This window comes from Pimephales promelas, chromosome 6 (genome assembly GCF_988280905.1).
Source record: "Pimephales promelas chromosome 6, fPimPro1.hap1.1, whole genome shotgun sequence".
Lineage (NCBI taxonomy): Eukaryota > Metazoa > Chordata > Actinopteri > Cypriniformes > Leuciscidae > Pimephales > Pimephales promelas.
Genome location: NC_142774.1, coordinates 2,694,267 through 2,711,529, shown reverse-complemented (window position 1 = coordinate 2,711,529; position 17,263 = coordinate 2,694,267). Strand labels below are relative to the sequence as shown.

Genomic DNA, 17,263 nt, shown 5'->3' with positions numbered 1-17,263 from the left:
TAATCGCGGAACTTCTCACAAATTGCCCATTTGAGTGCCAGGAACTCAAGCTTTCCGGAGTGGAGTCTGTAACCTCTCTCTGCAGGCGTCAAAGTTCTGGAGCCATAGCCAATAACTCTGAGTCTGCCCTCTTGCTGCTGGTACAGCACAGCTCCGAGCCCCTGTTCGGACGCGTCTGTATGGAGCACAAACGGAAGTTCAAAGTTCGGGTAAGCAAGTACAGGGGGGGTTGTCAGAGCCCCAATGAGTCTCTCCAACACACCTTGGTGCACACTCAACCACTCTACTTTCGCACGGGAAGGTAACTGGTTCCCTCTTTTCTCGGTTTTACCAGACTTATCCTGCCCCCCAGATACTACTGATCCCCGAGACTGGAGGAGTTCGTACAGTGGCTTGGCGATTCGTGAAAAGTCCTGGATGAAGGTGCGGTAGTAACTGAGGAACCCCAACAATCGGCGTAACTCCCCGACAGTAGTGAGCTTCTGGTCTTTCAGGGAGAGGACAGCCTCTAGATCTTTTGGGTCGATGCGGACACCATCCTCCGAAACTAGTCTCCCCACATACCTGACTTCTCTCTTGAAGAGCTCGCATTTTGCCGGCCTCAACTTTACTCCATGATGCCGCAGTACTCTGAGAACTCTCCTTAGCCCCTCAACATGATCACTGAACGTTTTACCATAGCAAAGGATGTCGTCGAGATACGGGATACATAATTCGTCTCTCAGCGAGTCCAGCATGCCCTCCATACTCCTCTGGAATGCCGCTGGTGCATTAGCCAATCCGAAGGGTATGCGCACCCACTCATATAGCCCCCAAGGCGTTGTGAATGCCGTAAGGTGCTGATATCCCTCCGCCATGAATCCCTGATGGTAGGCCTTCCCCTGATCCAGAATTGAAAACCATCGGTAGCCCCCCAGGGTGTCAATGAGGTCCTGAATCCGAGGAAGTGGGTGACGGTCTGGGACTGTCTTCTGGTTTAGCAATCTGTAGTCTATGCACAGTCTCAGCGTGCCATCTTTCTTCCGAACGCACACCACCGGGGCTGCATATGGAGACTTTGACTTGACCACCCAACCACGAGCTAGTAAGTCCTGAACGTATTCCTTCACCTCCTTGTATAGGGGCTTAGGGATGGAGGCATAAGCTCGCTGAACAGGGATATCGTCCTTCAGGTTAATCGTCATCTGTAAGCTTGGGATGCACCCAATATCATCATCTCCGCGAGCAAACACGTTGGATTCTTGGTAAAGCATTTCTTTGACTAATTTCTGCTGTTCTTCTTCGAGATGGCTTACATCGACCGGTGGATGCCACAAGCTGCCTGTCCTGTGGACGTCCTCGTGCTCTGGGGGACCTGTTTCTTCTCCACGGCTCACTGGTAAGTCACTTCCGTTGACCAAGTCTTGCTGCTTCGTTTCAATAATGCTTGATATTGGCTGAATACTTCCTAGGGGTGTACGCCGTCTGATAGTGACTTCACAAGCAGTAGGGTTTCCCAGGGGAATCCTAACATAGGGCCGCCGGTCTGTCCCCTCTAATTCCATCAGACCTTCTCCAACGTCTAGTTCGGTTAACAATGTACTCTCCTCACTGGACTCGAACAGTACTACTGGCTCAGAGCATTCCAAGCTAACTGAAACTTCACACTTAATATGGGTCACCTGACCGGGTGGTACGACCACATCTCTAGGGCCGACTGTGACAACAGCTCCGAGGTTCACATTGGGTTGTTTCTGTATGAAGCTCACTATCGCGTTGGCTTGTTCACCTTTGATGTCCAGGGCCATCTTTAGGAGTTCTGCAAAAGCACATAGACCCTGCTCTGTGTTCTTTTTTCCTCTTATTATCTCCTCGACCACATTAAAACCCAACAATGGCCGTTCTAATGGCATCTTCCCCACGAGGAAAGGCACTTGAATAGCCAAACTTGGATCATCATTCCCGGGCAGGTTCACTGTCAATTCTACCCATCCCTCGAATGGCAATGGTTCTCCATTAACAGCTGAGACACTGAAGTCGCCCCCATCGACTATTTCTGACAGAGGTCGTAGAGCTTGATCTGGTAAGTATTTACTCTTCCAGTTGCAGTCGATTATACTAACTTGCGCTCCTGTGTCCAGTAGAGCAGTTACTGCAAACCCATGAATGTGGCACTTAAGGGTGGCTTTCTTTCCAATGAGCTGGGCTACTCGGTCACAGGAACTTTGTCTTTGATTTGGTGAATCAGGTGTCCTACCCTTCCAAGCTTCTTTTTCCTTAGGCTGGGGCTGTGGTCGCTCGGTCACTGTTCGCCCCTCATCAGTGGCCGCTGGTCGTTTCCCGACCCCTTTTCCCTTCTTAGACAGCCCACCGCACGATGTCCTTCCTCACCGCACACAAAGCAATGACTGCAAGAGCTAACATCCTTGCTACTACATCTGGGACACATTCGTCGACGTTGCCTTCGTTGCAGCTGGGAATCAAAGACTTTGCACGGACCTTCTGTCGTTCTTGCCTTTGTAAGTGATTCAACAGTCTTGGTAAGGGCTTCAATTTGTGCACTTAACCGGCGAATCGTCTCAGTTTGGTCGTTTTGTCTACTACAATCAGCGTCTTTACCTCGGCTGGACTCCCACTGAGCGCTGAGGGCATTCGACACTTTCTGCCGTGTAGCTTGTCCCAACCGACGTTGTCTTTCACTTTCATCACTTGCTATCTGGGTTACTTGGCGCAGGAGTGCCTCATCTGTCACCAGACGATTCGTAAGCAGAGGTTTCAATTCAGTGCGTAATTGATTGTACTTTGCACCCATGCCCTGATAAATCGTCCTCAGAAACACATTTTGTATTGTTTGTTCATCATACTCCAGGTCTGTGACAGCTTGTTTGGACAGGAAAATTAGTTTCTGTTTCAGTCCAATCAGTCTATACAGGAATTGTTGAGGAGTTTCATTGTCATTCTGTTTACCACACATTAACTCCTGGAAGAGTTCAGAGCTACTTCTCTCGTTCAGATGCGACTGAAGGAAACTCTTTAACTCTAGGATTGTTAGTCCCTCCTTGTTTACTAACATGTCCTTAAAGTTTCCTGGCTTAATGACTCTCAAGACCCCTCTGATGATGTCATTTTCACTGTGGTTAGCTGCAAGTCCCTCATCTATTTGCTTGGTTACACTTGTGTAGCTTATATCAGAAGTACTGTCACCAATCTGCCCCCCTTGAACTTTGAACTCTCTGTGCTGAAATGGCAGTAGCTGAAGGTCACGGAGGGAGATCATACTTTCCCTTTTTCCACTGGTGGGCTCACCAGCTACATTCACAGGTAAGCTGCCGCTACTTTTGGGAGATTCTGGTTTACTTGGATTAGCCTCGACCTTGTACTGTGCTAATTTTCGCCCTAGCTCTTCATAACAGTCTACCAATCGGTTATACTCTATCGGCTGTGCCTGCGTGTCAATGGTGGGTGTAAGTTGTTGTGGTGGTGTAAGTGGGACAGTGTCATGCACAACCGTTCTTACATTCTGTTTCTGGATTATCACATCAACATTGTCTTTTAACAGTAACAATTGAGACAACCCTCCATCTTCTAATTCCAGCAGACTATCACTGATCATGTACTCAACAATATACTCAAAGCAACACTCCTCATCAGTTATATCCAACCTGTGCTTTCCTGGTGCTGCAGTTGGCTCCAGACAATCCATCAGGCTGATCAGTTCATCATGGGTGAGTTGATGCAGTCTTTTCTTGATTTCCCAAACTGTTGCTTTTCTCTCGCTCGAAGTCATCTTGTCGACAATCCAGCTGCTGATGGGTTCACACTTGACTTGTACCACACTGCACTACTCCTCCTCAGCCAGGAAAGCCTTTCACCGCCGTGCTTTGGTTCTCCTGCCGCCGTTGAGCTGCCCTTTGTGGTCCTCGCGCTGATCACCCGTCACTCAGCCCTTCTGTGGTTCATTTGAATTGGATCCGCATACCAGCAGGTGGCGCTAGATCCCGGACGAGCCCCCAAAATCTGTAACACGCCCGCCGTCCGACTGGCGTTGCTGCAGTTAATTATTGCTGTTTAATAAAACAAGGAGACAGACAAAGATGTGCTGTTGAATGCAGTCTGAGTCGCTCTGTAATGGCTTTATTACAATAATTCAAAGATTATATCCATATTTTAAACCAATATATATGTCACAATGTCTTGTCACCTTATATGTGACTCACTCAAACAATAACCCAATAAAACAGGTTGCATCACTCTTATAGTGTCTTACTTTTCATACTCAGATAGTACTTTTCTCTAATAACTCAATACCCTTTCCCTTAAAACATACATCTCCATGTTTTACAGTCTCTGTTGTCTGAGCAAAAGTATCATACTAAATACTATCTCATTAAATAGTTGAGCGAACCATTTAAACTGAATTACAGTGCAGCAGATATACTTCATTGAAAGATCATTAAACATTCAAATATCAACAGTCAATAACCACTATAATATAGTATGCAAAGATAGATAACATTCAAAAATTTACATTACAAATGTATGTATCTACATATACATATACTATTTTGGGTTTTCAGTGTGCTGGAGCCTTTAACCATTTCGATTATACAACATTAATAATACCAGGCCTCACGCGGGACGGCCGCGAGTGAAACTTAATTTTCATAAACACAACCCGGTCTCTATTTAACATCTCAACTTTACTCAGGAAATATATAACCCTCTCAAAACAATGAATACACGGTCTCAACATATTGCATCATGTTTTTATGTCTATGGTGACTGATTTCACCCACCTGTTTAATAAAACAAGGAGACAGACAAAGATGTGCTGTTGAATGCAGTCTGAGTCGCTCTGTAATGGCGGCTTCTTCTCCGCGACTCAGTTACTCACATAGTCCCCGATCAGCACACTGTCTCCACCTACTGTCCACCGTGAGTATCACTCCTCACCAATTCAACATACTAACAGTAATTGAAACAATACCATAAACACAATAAAATAAAATAAAATACATACAGAAAAATGTAATTATTCCTGTGACAATACAGGGTGTCACAGAAAGAGAGAGAAATAAGAACAAACTGCAACTTTCTTCAGACACTGGTGGTATATGTTTATCCCCAAGGAAAGCAGACTTTTCCCTCCACAAACGGATGTCGGTAAACTAGGGAATGAACTTGTGCTCCTGGGCGGTTCAGCGCAAAAAAGGAGGCATGTTCCAGCAAACAATCCCTGGTGCTATTTTGCAGTTCTAGAAAACAATTGCTCCACTGACCAGTCTAAAAAACTAATCTAAAGTGGCCGTTGCGCGTACACTCGGATGCTATTTTAAGCGCGCATGCTTGGCCATAATACAGAGTGTGAACAGCACACACACACTGTAGATGATTCTCTCACTCTCCTAGGGGAGTGTTTCCCCGTGAGAGCATATCCACACCCAAACTCTGGACGGCAGGGTCCCTGATTGGTCTGTGCCTATAAAAGGAGGTCTCTCGCCACAGCATACAGGTTTCCTCACCTGATTCCCCCTGGTGGTTTATGTAGGACACCGCTGACATGTGGCTGTGATGTTGTGCGTGCGGAGTAAGACGTGGTGACCTCTGAGATTTGACAGAAATGCTTTCAGGTCCAAACCAACCGCTTTCATTTCCAGACAGTTGATATGTAAGCTCTTCTCCGTGCTCGACCAGAGGCCTTATTTAAACCACTGTAACACAGTCACTTGACCATTAAAGCAGCCGTGTGGATCTGCTTTATCAATGCAGAACTGTTTCCTGAAACTCTTGAAAAAACATGTTTTAGCTGTTTCCTTCATCAACTTCAGAAAAGTTTAAAATAAATTCACCTAGATAAAAAAAAAACAAAACAAAAAAAAAACTGGCTATTTTTACGTGTAAGGATTGTTCAGGCAAATTGGCCATTTTCCTCATACTGTGCTTCATAAATATTCTTCTTTTTCTCCAGTTGTTACAAACACCAGCAGCACCAGCACAAGAAAAAAAAACCCAAAGACGGCCTCAGCTGGTAATGTAGTCTGATGTTTCATGTGTTTGATTGTGTTTTGACTGAATGTTTTGGTGTGTGTGTTTGTGTCTCTAGATAAAGATTGTGTGTGAAATGTGCAGTTGCAGAACATTGCATTTCAAACATCGTACCTTTTTTATATCACAAAATTAATTTCTGCACACAAGCTGTATATCAAGAGTTCAGATGCAAAAGCCTCTAAATGCCATTTGAAATTTTCTTCTAAAATGATCATTTTTATCAAGCTTGTATATTTAAGTTCAGCAATTTCACTTAAATGGCAATGAAGATTACCTATTAATTGTCATTTAATTGAAATTACTGAACTTAAATATACAAGCTTGATAAAAATTATCATTTTAGAAGAAAATTTCAAATGGCATTTAGAGGCTTTTGCATCTGAACTCTTGATATTAAGTGAGTTTTTTTGTTTTTATATTTTTTTATTTTTTGACTGACTGAAGATATTTAGATTTCATGTCCATAAATTTAAAAAATTGGCCACAGGCAACGTCTCTTCATTCCCACATATGGTGTTGAATGGTCAATTGTGGTTGCATCCATCCAGTTTAGCACTGTGATTTCTTACTGATAGTTTGATGTGCTGGTAACATGAGTTCTGCTCCTAATGGAGAAACATCATAACAGTTTAAAGTGAGACACGTCCACTCGATCTGGACTCAGTTCAAAATAAATAAAACACAATATAAGTAGAACTTTATGAGATTATTAAGTTTTGTCTGACTCAGCTGAATTTTCATTCGCAGCAGTATTTTATTATTATCTTCATGCTGGTTTCTGTCATTGCAGATGTAAATATAACGCTGCCGGAAGGATGCACCGTAAGTTGAGTTTCTGAAATTACAGTTTTACAGTTGAACCCATAGATCCTGTCAGTGGCAATGTTTCCATCCATGTGTTTTTGCTAATTTGGGAATATTGCATAAGATTATGTGATTGGATAACTGGACAGATACATTTCATTGCATACTATCTGAATCATGAGTCATGCACATTCCTTCTAAAACCCAAAGCTTTTAGACTCTGAACTCGTGAATGTAAATCAGGACTCGTGATAATCTAAATTACCAGCATGATGCGACATATCAGGATGAGATCACTTTTCGACATCTTTTATTGGTCCGTTGAGCACCAGAACACACATTCCCCAGCTCTGGGTCCCAGAATCGGCTCTCCTAGGTCCAGGAAGGGAGAGAAAGCTCCCTCCAACACCACACACACACACACAGACTTTCTCACGGTGGCTACAAGGTGGCTAATTCGTAACAATTCGTACGACCTCACTCGTACAAATTAGTATGTTTTTTGCTAAATTGTACATATTGGCCAATTCGTATGAATTCGTACGAATGACCTACCGATCACATGGGTTTGGACAAATCGTACGAATTCGTACGAGTGAGGTTGTATGAATTAGTACGAATTAATCACTCCCACGAATTCGTATGAATTGGTCGTGAGATAGCGTAGTTAAACCCAGAAAATGAGCCGTTGCCAACTATACACGATATATTCCTGTGTTTGCATGTTTCCCAGTTCCTATTAGTCTAGTTATGATTGTATTGCATTATGAAATGAATTATAAGTGTCATCCATTTGAATGTAACTTTGCATTCCTATCCTTGTTGTCTTTCTTGATATCTTCAGAATCCTCTTGGTCTGACCAAGCCAGATATATATGAACACGCTGTAATATGTATGATTATATGTATAACATTTCTTCGGACGAGAAATGATAATGTTGCTGATAACGTCTCATAACCTGTAGCATTTTTTGGACCCTTTGTGGAATGAGTAATTTTTATGCATGAAAAAGGGTCACAAGATTTTTTTGTTGCAGCAGCTTCAGTTTTAATTATTGATGTTTTAAACAAGTTTTTCAGGAAGTGGTGATTTTTTTTCTTTTTTTTTTTGGTCAACATGCAACTTTGGATTGGAAATGGTTTATAAGTTCAAAGGGAATAGTGCAATGAAATCTGAAAAATGATTGTGCTATAATTTATTGTTGGTATATATTTGTGTTGTGTGTCTGTTCTAACATCACTGAACCTTCACCGTGACATTCAGTGCAGTAACAATACATTTTTGTCTCTCTGTTAATATTGAAAAACATGATCAAAATCAACAAATAGCTTACTTCTTTCACAATTGTGATTTCAGGGTCAGAACTGTTTCCAAAATCTTCTTGACCAGATCGAGAACATCACATCTCAAGTGCTTTCTGTGAATGTAAGTCTTCAAGAGAAAAATAATCATATAATTCAATATTTGTCAGTTATAAACTGTAGATAATATTATGATTGACAAAACAGTGCTGTATTATTTGCTCTCTTGTCATTTACTTTGACACTATTCATCTGATTAATAAATTAGACGGTGACCAACATTTTGACGATGGCCTTCAACGCTTCAGGGAAGATTTTAGAGTCATCTTTATCATCATCATCAGTCAGCTCGGCTGAACTCGCCTCCTATGGAAACCGTATCTTAAAAACCAGTGAGAAACTCATCTCTACATTGGTGACGCCGACAGACACGAGTGACAATGTCAGTTTAACTCTTTCAGCTGTAGGTGAGTGGAGAAACTGTTATTACTGATGATGAAACTGAGATTATAAATGATATCAGGATGTTTATATAGTCTAGAAAGCAGTGATGGATCACAGGTGTCAGACGGTGACGATGATAAATCCAGCTGCAGAAACTATATAATGTGAATAATTATAAATGTTTTAAAAGAGAACAGAAAACACTGTCCATATATGTTGTTTTTGATGTCAAAGGTCAGTATTTTGGTGCAAAGTCATTCATCATTTGGTAGAAGCTCTTCAAATTAGACAGATGACTGATGGAAAGCTTCCCAGTCAATTAATCTCACAGTGATCTAAAAGTGAACCGTCACAGTGTCTTCACTGTGTGCTCATACTATCAGAGGTGTATAAAGTATTAGAAGTAGAAGTAGAGAAAAAGACACTCTTTAACACTCTTGAGTGTGGACTCATATACACTTCCAGTTTTTACTGTGTGCGAAGAGCCGTAGTTAACTGACAAGCTGAGCCATATCACATTAATTATCACTGGCGATACGTCCGTGATATTAAAGGGCACCTATTATGCCCCTTTTTACAAGATGTAATATTGGCCTCGGGTGTCCCCAGAATGTATTTGTGAAGTTTCAGCTCAAAATACCGCACAGTTAATTTATTTTAACCATTTGAAAATGTCATTTTTGGGGCCTGTTTAAAAATGTGCTGTTTTGGTCTATACGACCTTAAATGCAAATGAGCTGCATATCCCCGCCCTGCCTTTGGATGACTTGCATACCTATACCTATGGCAGTCGGTAAGCAGAAGTGCTGAGAGAGTGAGAGACCCGCTGTTTTGAATGTCATTCAGTTGTACATCTTTGAATCGGAATATATAAATAGTCTCTGATCAGACCCAGTTGACGAAGAGACTCCGGCAGAATAAACACAAATGAGAATGGACCAGTACGTCTCGGTATGGTTATTTGATACATTTATGTACTTATAGAGTTGTAATCGCATCCCCTTTGAAATGGTGGATGTGCACAGGGGCGGAGTGGGACCAAAAATCTACCGGGAAATTTCGAAGACCACCAGCCCTCGTCGCCGGCACGATTTTAATAGCCAATAGCATAGCCGTTAGCAAAATTTTGGACATTTTAAGGTTAAATGCATCAATCTCATGCTCTCTGAGAGATCACAATTAAGAGATTCAACCCATGAACTGCTCGTTGAACGAAGAAAAACTATTAATTTGTACCGCAGGACAATAAAGAGGGCTTAAACATCTTTTTAGTTATGAGAGTCTCAGTCTGCATTACATTATCAATAGTGTTTTAGGATGCCAAACATTTATTATAATAATGTAATAATGATTCATAATTATTCCTATGACGTACTGTAAAATCCATTTAGCCTATAAATGCATGTAAATTTCAAAAGTATATTTTAAAGTACATTACACTAATATAGGAAAATTAAAATACGTGTGTCCTAATTTCTTCACTTGCAAGAAATAAACCCTTGAGCTTTTATTTAGGAGAAAACACCAGACCATGATGATCGCGTGAGCAAAGTAATCACGCAGCACAAACTGGATGCTATTCTAATGGCAGTTATAATGGCGCAACGCCATATCATGATTTGAATTTTAGTTTGTTGGCAAAATATAACGCTAGAGATCTTAATGTTAGGTTTTACATTTTACATATGTGTTGGGAAAAGGGAGAAGAGAGAGTTCGGCAAAAGGCGGATTCGAACTCGCGTTCAGTGCATCAAAAGCTGCTTGCAAGCACTTTACGCCCTACGACCTACACCACTGAAGCTGTTTCAAGACGGGCGTCTTTTTGCTGTAAAGACAGGCACTTAGTTCAAATATATGCTCCGTTATAGAAAATGTAAAAAAAAAACAAAACAAAAAAAACGTTCCCTTAGCTTGGGTCCCAAGTGCACATGGCGAACTTTCAATAAATACATTTTATCAGACCGGCCCTCGCGGTCTCGAAACACTACCGGCCCACCGGGAAAACTCCCGACTCTCCCGATTGCCACTCCGCTACTGGATGTGCAATACACACACACAGACACACACAAACACTAACGCTGGCGCAATTTTTTGAAACTACATACACATACTGTGATAAAGTTTGCTACGTACAAGCGAAATTACATTTATGCGAGTGACCTGTTGCGTCATGTTTACTTGTCATACAGGTGCTTCTGTGGCAAATGTGAGGAGATGGATATATGCAGTTTTTAATACAATATCTTTTAAAAATATATATTTATAAACGTGTGGTTACACACTATACAAACAAGGTTTAAATTATATACACAGACATCCTACGACGACAACAACTTTAGAGGCATTTGTTGTTGAATTGGCTGGCATCGACTGAAAAGACTATTTGCTCACAAATCATAAAATACACTTACTGTTACTGGATGTGACGGTGGATTGCGAACAGTAGACGACGATCCACACTTGAGGATTAACTTTTAAGCAAGACCTGCTTTGAAGTAACCCTCGTTCACAAAACAGTCAGTCAGAAAATGATTCGCTCAAACATAAACTTGTTTACGAAGGAAAGGCGCCACTTAAACTTTCAAAATACAATACATCCGCTGTGTTTTCAGTGGCTCTGATGTCGGAAATAAGTGAACTATGTAATTATTACATCCCGTCCCACAACAGAACACTTATGATTCTAGGAGACATTACCGGCTGTCGTTGAAACAATGGAGGATGGTGTACAGATCACCGAGGGCGGGGTCTATGCCACAACCACACTGTCAATCAAACCCCTTGCTCAATTCTACGTCACAAAGAGCTGGATCTTAGAACAGCTCGTTCTGAGACAGTGCAGATGATTTATTGCCGTTTAAAATTACGTTTAAAGAACGTTTGAGGAACATTAAACCTTTTAAAACACGTTCTTCTAACGTCAAGAAAACTAGACAATTTTCACATTCCCAGAACCAACACTGAATATTTGGAGAACGTTCTTATAACAAAATTCTGTTAGCTGGGATGTAGTTGAAAAGTTACTTATAGCTAGTAGAATGTCTAAAGTTGACTATCGAAATAGAGTGTTGTGTTTTAATTTTGGGCAAATTGAATGGAATGGGACCTTCAATTTTTTTTTTTTCAAAATAAATTAATATATTATTTAACTGTTTGTTTTTATCAGAGGTTGAAGTCTTCATGGTTGGACCACAGGTCACTTTAGATAAAATCCCTCGACTTGACACGACAGATTCTTCTGTGGACATTGATCTCATTGGGATCGCCAAGAAAAACAATGAAACGGGTATGTGAAATGTTTCTGTTGGATTAATAAAATATTACTATTTCCACTAAGCCATATTTGCCTTTTTATTTTATTTTTATTTTTTATTGTTTGTATGTTGTATTGTTGCAGTATTGCATGTAAGCTTCTGTATCACACAGGATCAGCTGCTGTGGCTTTCATGAGTTATAACACAATGGAGAATCTACTGAAGCCAGACTTCTTCAACACATCAAATGACACGAATAAAACCATGATGTCCACTGTGATCTCAGCTACTCTTCCCAAAACCACCAACACTAAACTCACCAAACCAGTCAACTTCACCTTCAAACACATCAGAGTGAGAGACTGAAATGTGTTTTTGTCCAACCTAAGAACTGATGAACATCTGAAAACATCTAATATTCAGTGTTGTAATATTTTCTGCATGTTCTTTCTTCTTTTTGCAGGAGTTTGACCCCAACGGTTCTCTGTCCTGTGTGTACTGGAATATCAGCGAGTGGATTGTAGATGGTTGTTCTGTTTTAGAGACCAATAGCAGCTACACTGTGTGTTCGTGTGTTCATCTGTCCACATTCGCTCTCATCATGCAAACCAGCCGCCCATCAGAGGTACGAGAACATTTATAGTGAGCATTGAAGAACAGCACAGATTTAGCACTCATGTTCTCTGACATGTTTTCTCAGAGCGACTCTCTGCTGGACCTGTTGAATTTGGTGTGTGTGACCGTGGGGTTGGTGTTCTTCAGTTTGGCCCTGTTGACCTTTGCCCTTTGTCAGTGGAGTCCTGGAGTGAATAATGTGGCTCGAATCAACCTCTGCATCAGTCTTCTGTCGGCTCACCTTCTGTTCCTGCTCACACAACAGTTCCTGAGACTCATACGCCGTCATCAGGTGAGAATGATGAAGGAGCTCTACAGCTCAGCACAGTCTCACTGAGAATCATCATAACCGTCTCTCATGATCTCCAGGTGTTGTGTGCCGTGATATCAGGAGTGCTGCACTTCCTCTTTCTCTCCGGCTTTGTGTGGATGTTCATTGAAGCTGTGCTGCTCTTCATCTGTGTGAAGAACCTATCACAGATCAGCTCCAAAAAGAGGGAGGTGCTTAGCAGTGGATTCCTGTGTGTGATTGGATATACGGTTGCTCTGGTTGTGGTGTCCGTGTCTGTCGGGCTGTTTCCTGAAGGATACGGCAGTGAACAGTGAGTTGTTGTTATTTTGTAAGTTAATTCGATTAGAAGGGAAAAAGCAGCTTTGGGAAACAACTACAACTGACTTCCAGTCACATATAAAGACATTACAGCCAATCACCCTGTAGCCCAAGACTGGTTGCCCACTGAAGCTGAGCAGGATTGAGTCTGGTCAGTATCTGGATGGGAGACTCCATGGCAAAACTAGGAAGCTGTTGGAAGAGGTGTTAGTGAGGCCAGGAGGGGGCGCTCACCCTGCAGTCTGTGTGGGTAGCAGAGGTCGGAAATCCAGGGGCCAAAGAGTAAAAGTCCTGCCAAAAGTCAGTTGTAGTTGTTCTCTTCGTCTCTTTTTCTGTTCTCTTCTTTCCTTCAGTGATTTTGTTTGCGTCGAAACAATGTTGCTATGTAGGACCCAAAATATTTTAACAGACAATACTAAAAATAGTATTTTTGACAATGTGTTTCCTTTAAACAGCTGCTGGATTATAATGGATAAAGGTTTTATTTGGAGTTTTCTGGGTCCTGTTTGTGTCATACTAGCAGTAAGCACATTTCTTATTTCTCATGATTTTAATTAATATTAAAGGGGAAACAAGGTTATTAATTGTTATTTTGTACTTTTCAGTTAAACATGATTCTCTTCATCGCCATCGTCATCAATCTGAACTCAACTCTCAAAAATCTGAACGCTGAAGTTTCACAGATGAAACAATCCAAGTAACAAACATTATGATTGTGTATACTCAGTAGAAAAATGTGATATATATATATACACCATCATTAACTCTCTCTGTTTTTTTTCTGTAGGATTATGGCTTTTAAAACACTGGCTCAGTTTGTGATTCTCGGTTGCTCCTGGATTCTGGGTTTCTTCACTCGTGACAGGAAGGAGCTGGAGATCCTCTTCCTGATCTTGAACTCCCAGCAGGGAACCTTCATCTTCCTGGTCTATTGTGTCCTCAATAATGAGGTCAGATATCACTCAATTTACCACCATATTCCATGTCACAACATAGAAAAGACCATGTTACAGTTGTTTTTATGCAGGTCCTGTTCTTGATTTAGCAATTTTAGAGGGAGTTGTTTGATCTGTTACTATTTTTCCATTTTCTTTCTGTGACGGAATGTTCAAATGTTCCAAAACTATTCAAACTCCAACTGTCAGAATATAAATACAGAATGTGATTGATTTCTGTCTGTCTTCATGCATAGCATCACTCTTCTCAAACTCCAAGTTTTCAAACTACTTCGTTTTCGATTTTCTCTGACGATGAGCCGAGTGAACATGAAATTCATTCCCTGACATCAGATGGCAGCCATTTTCTCTGCAATACCACTCCATTACAGTTCTGTTTTATCAAGATTTTTGTAGTCGCTATCGCATTTGTCATGTAGTTCTTTATGTACCGACACCAACGAGACCAGCAGATCTACATTCATCTTGCCTTGCATCTTCCTCGTCTTATTTCTTCCCGGCAGTGTACTTGGCGTATTTCTTCTTCGCCGTTGCGTATGTGTGCTCGGCAAGACCGTTTTGTGTTTGAGCGCCCCCAAGTTGTGTTTACTGTAACTTCAGAAGCTCCAGACACGTGAGCAAAAGTGCCAACCTCATTGGTCGGATAGTTTTTGAGGCGGCGTGGCACACTTAAAAAACGAACCTGAGGCGTTTTTAAAAAAAATGACACTTTTACATCGGCACCCCTTTGTTAGTCACGAGGCGTTAAACGTCGTCCCGGTGTGAACAGGCCTTCAGGGGTTAAATTGATGTCATGAAGTCACTCAGCTCCTCTCGTCTCATTCTTGTCCAGGTCCGACAGCAGTACAGGAAGTTCTTCAGACGTCTTTGCTGTGGACTCAAACAAAACTGAGGACCACGACATCATGATCAGGAAATGAAAAGTGCCGTTATTATAGGGGTATTTTATATATCAGAGTGAATGTTTTGAGGATTTTTAATTCATAATAAACTCATAATCTCAACTTGAATGATAGAAAAACATGTTATACGAGTGTCTTAATGTTATTGATGTAATGCCCTTAAAATGTATTTAGTCTATTTAGTTATTTAGTAGTAAACAGGATTTTTTTTTTTTTGGTGGTGGTGGTGGAGGCTGAAAACCATTTTTTACATATTCCTCAGAAAAATTAAGCTGAAATATTTTAAAGTAAATGTTGGCGGGGGGAAACAACAACCTAAAAACTGTTTCATGTGTGCATGGTGAAGGAAAATTGTAATTTTGTTTAATGTTGCAAAACTATATTTTTGTTTGTGAAGTTCAGAAAGCTGTTTCTTTTTGCAAGGACTACATTTACAATAAACTACTTTAAAATATCTCTCATAAAAAATATGTCAAAAATGTAAATGCATCAAGAGGGAGGGCCAGAGGATTTATTGGTATAGTGATATTACTTTTAAAAACAAAGCTATAAAAAATATTAAATGTGCAGCTAATATCTCACTCAATCTGTGGCTTGAGTTTTTGTATTAAAACATACATATTAATATTTTTGCTTTTGTTCAGGTCACACTCACACTTTCCTGTATTATGCGAATGCATTTTTGTAACAAAATATCTTAATTAATAAAATGATTGTCAAAGTCACCAGCTTAGCACTGCACTTCCCAATATCATTCCCGTGCACCACCCACACACACACACACACACACTCCTCCATCACCTGCACATGCAAGCCGTCATCACTCGTCATCACTCACTATATCAGCACTCACAAGTGTCTGGTCTTGTTGACCACTGCAACTCAACTTACCCGGCTCCTTACCTGATCACCTCATGTTTGAGAATAGGGGATTGTCACGCTTCCGGGTTTCATGGGCGGGATTTGTCCACTTCCGACGCAGTTCAACAATGCCTGAGACGAATGCTATTTATGTCACTACTCTGTTCCACTTTGTAAATCTAACCAACAACGCCAACCCTACTTAAGTTTTCATGGATTCCCGACTGAATTGAGTATACGGAAGAAGTGGATTAAAACTTTAAAATAAAACAAGGTAGCACGTTTGTTTGCAGCCGGCACTTTAGTGAATCAGACGAATTTACCAGAAATGCTGTATAAATAAACTTAGTGTACGTAGTCCTTCATCAGTTCGCCAGCGAGATCGGGGTTTTAACGGAAGTGGCACTTCTTCACCAGCACCTGCAAGCATAAAGAAAATTACTATTAAGCTAAGTTAATTCGGTTGCACTTTATTTCGATAGTCACTTTAGACGTTCTACTAATTATAAGTAACTTTTCAACTACGTGTCAACTAACTCTCATTAGAGTAGTAGTTTATTATAGTAGACTGTCAGTAGACTCTTATGTTATGGTTTTGGGTTAGGAGAATAAGTTTACTTGTAGTCGCCAAGTTACTTATAGTCAGTTGAATGTCTGTTGGGGGACCAACAAAATAAAGTGTTTGCAGATTTTAAGCTGACAGTCTACTAATACTCTAATGACAGTTAGTTGACATGTAGTTGAAAAGTTACTTATAGTTAGAAGAATGTCTAAAGTGGACTATCGAAATAAAGTGTTACCGTTAATTCAACCTGCCATCATTCAGAACACAGAAACACACCTGTTTATTCCCCTCAATCTCTTCCGCCTGCAGATTAACTGAGTTCTCCTTTTCTCTTTGTTCATTTGGCTGTCATAACAGAAGTACAATAGCTGAATAATTACTAAAATGAATGATGTAAGGCTCAAGAGCCCAACTAAAGCAAACACTGATCTCAACAATGGTAACCAATTATGATTTTCTCCTTCAGAGATTCTGATGTTATGGTGACTTCAAATGAAACACACTAGAGTTAAACCTCAATATAATCTTCTGTAGAAGTCTGACAGAAATAAAGTCAGTCTGGTTAGTAATAAGTGAAGCTGGTAATGCTGTTTGTGGAGTTGTTTAATCCTCAGATTTAATGTCTTCTTTTCTCTTCAGGTGATTTCATCTAAGACTGTGTCTAAACTCAGTTGTAGTTGTTCTGTCCTTCTCTTTTTCTATTCTCTTCTGTCCTTCAGTGATTCTGCTTGTTAACAGGCTTATTAAGGTTGAGATGACTCCATGTTTAATATACACAGATTTTGTGGCTCAGATAAAGTCCAGTTCTGGTTTATTTCTTTGCTCTTGGCTGACATGTGGCGTTGCTATGGCCTGCTTGTGGCTCAGATCTGACAAACAGGAGTGGGCCACCCAAGGGCCGTGATTCATTGCTGTATGTGGGC

General features: G+C 40.8%; 1 protein-coding gene across 1 annotated transcript; it reads left to right on the top strand.

Moving 5' to 3' along the window:
* The first annotated feature begins 8,155 nt into the window (after nt 1–8,155).
* LOC120494831 (adhesion G protein-coupled receptor E3) lies at nt 8,156–15,590 on the top strand. Its single transcript, XM_089132737.1, is given in 12 exon segments — nt 8,156–8,257; nt 8,402–8,600; nt 11,744–11,863; nt 12,004–12,185; nt 12,295–12,456; nt 12,532–12,738; nt 12,816–13,048; nt 13,512–13,578; nt 13,662–13,753; nt 13,844–14,006; nt 14,845–14,873; nt 14,875–15,590. Coding segments are annotated over 11 exon segments (1,491 nt in total). The 5' UTR covers nt 8,156–8,257; nt 8,402–8,422; the 3' UTR covers nt 14,933–15,590.
* Nucleotides 15,591–17,263: the final 1,673 nt, after the last annotated feature.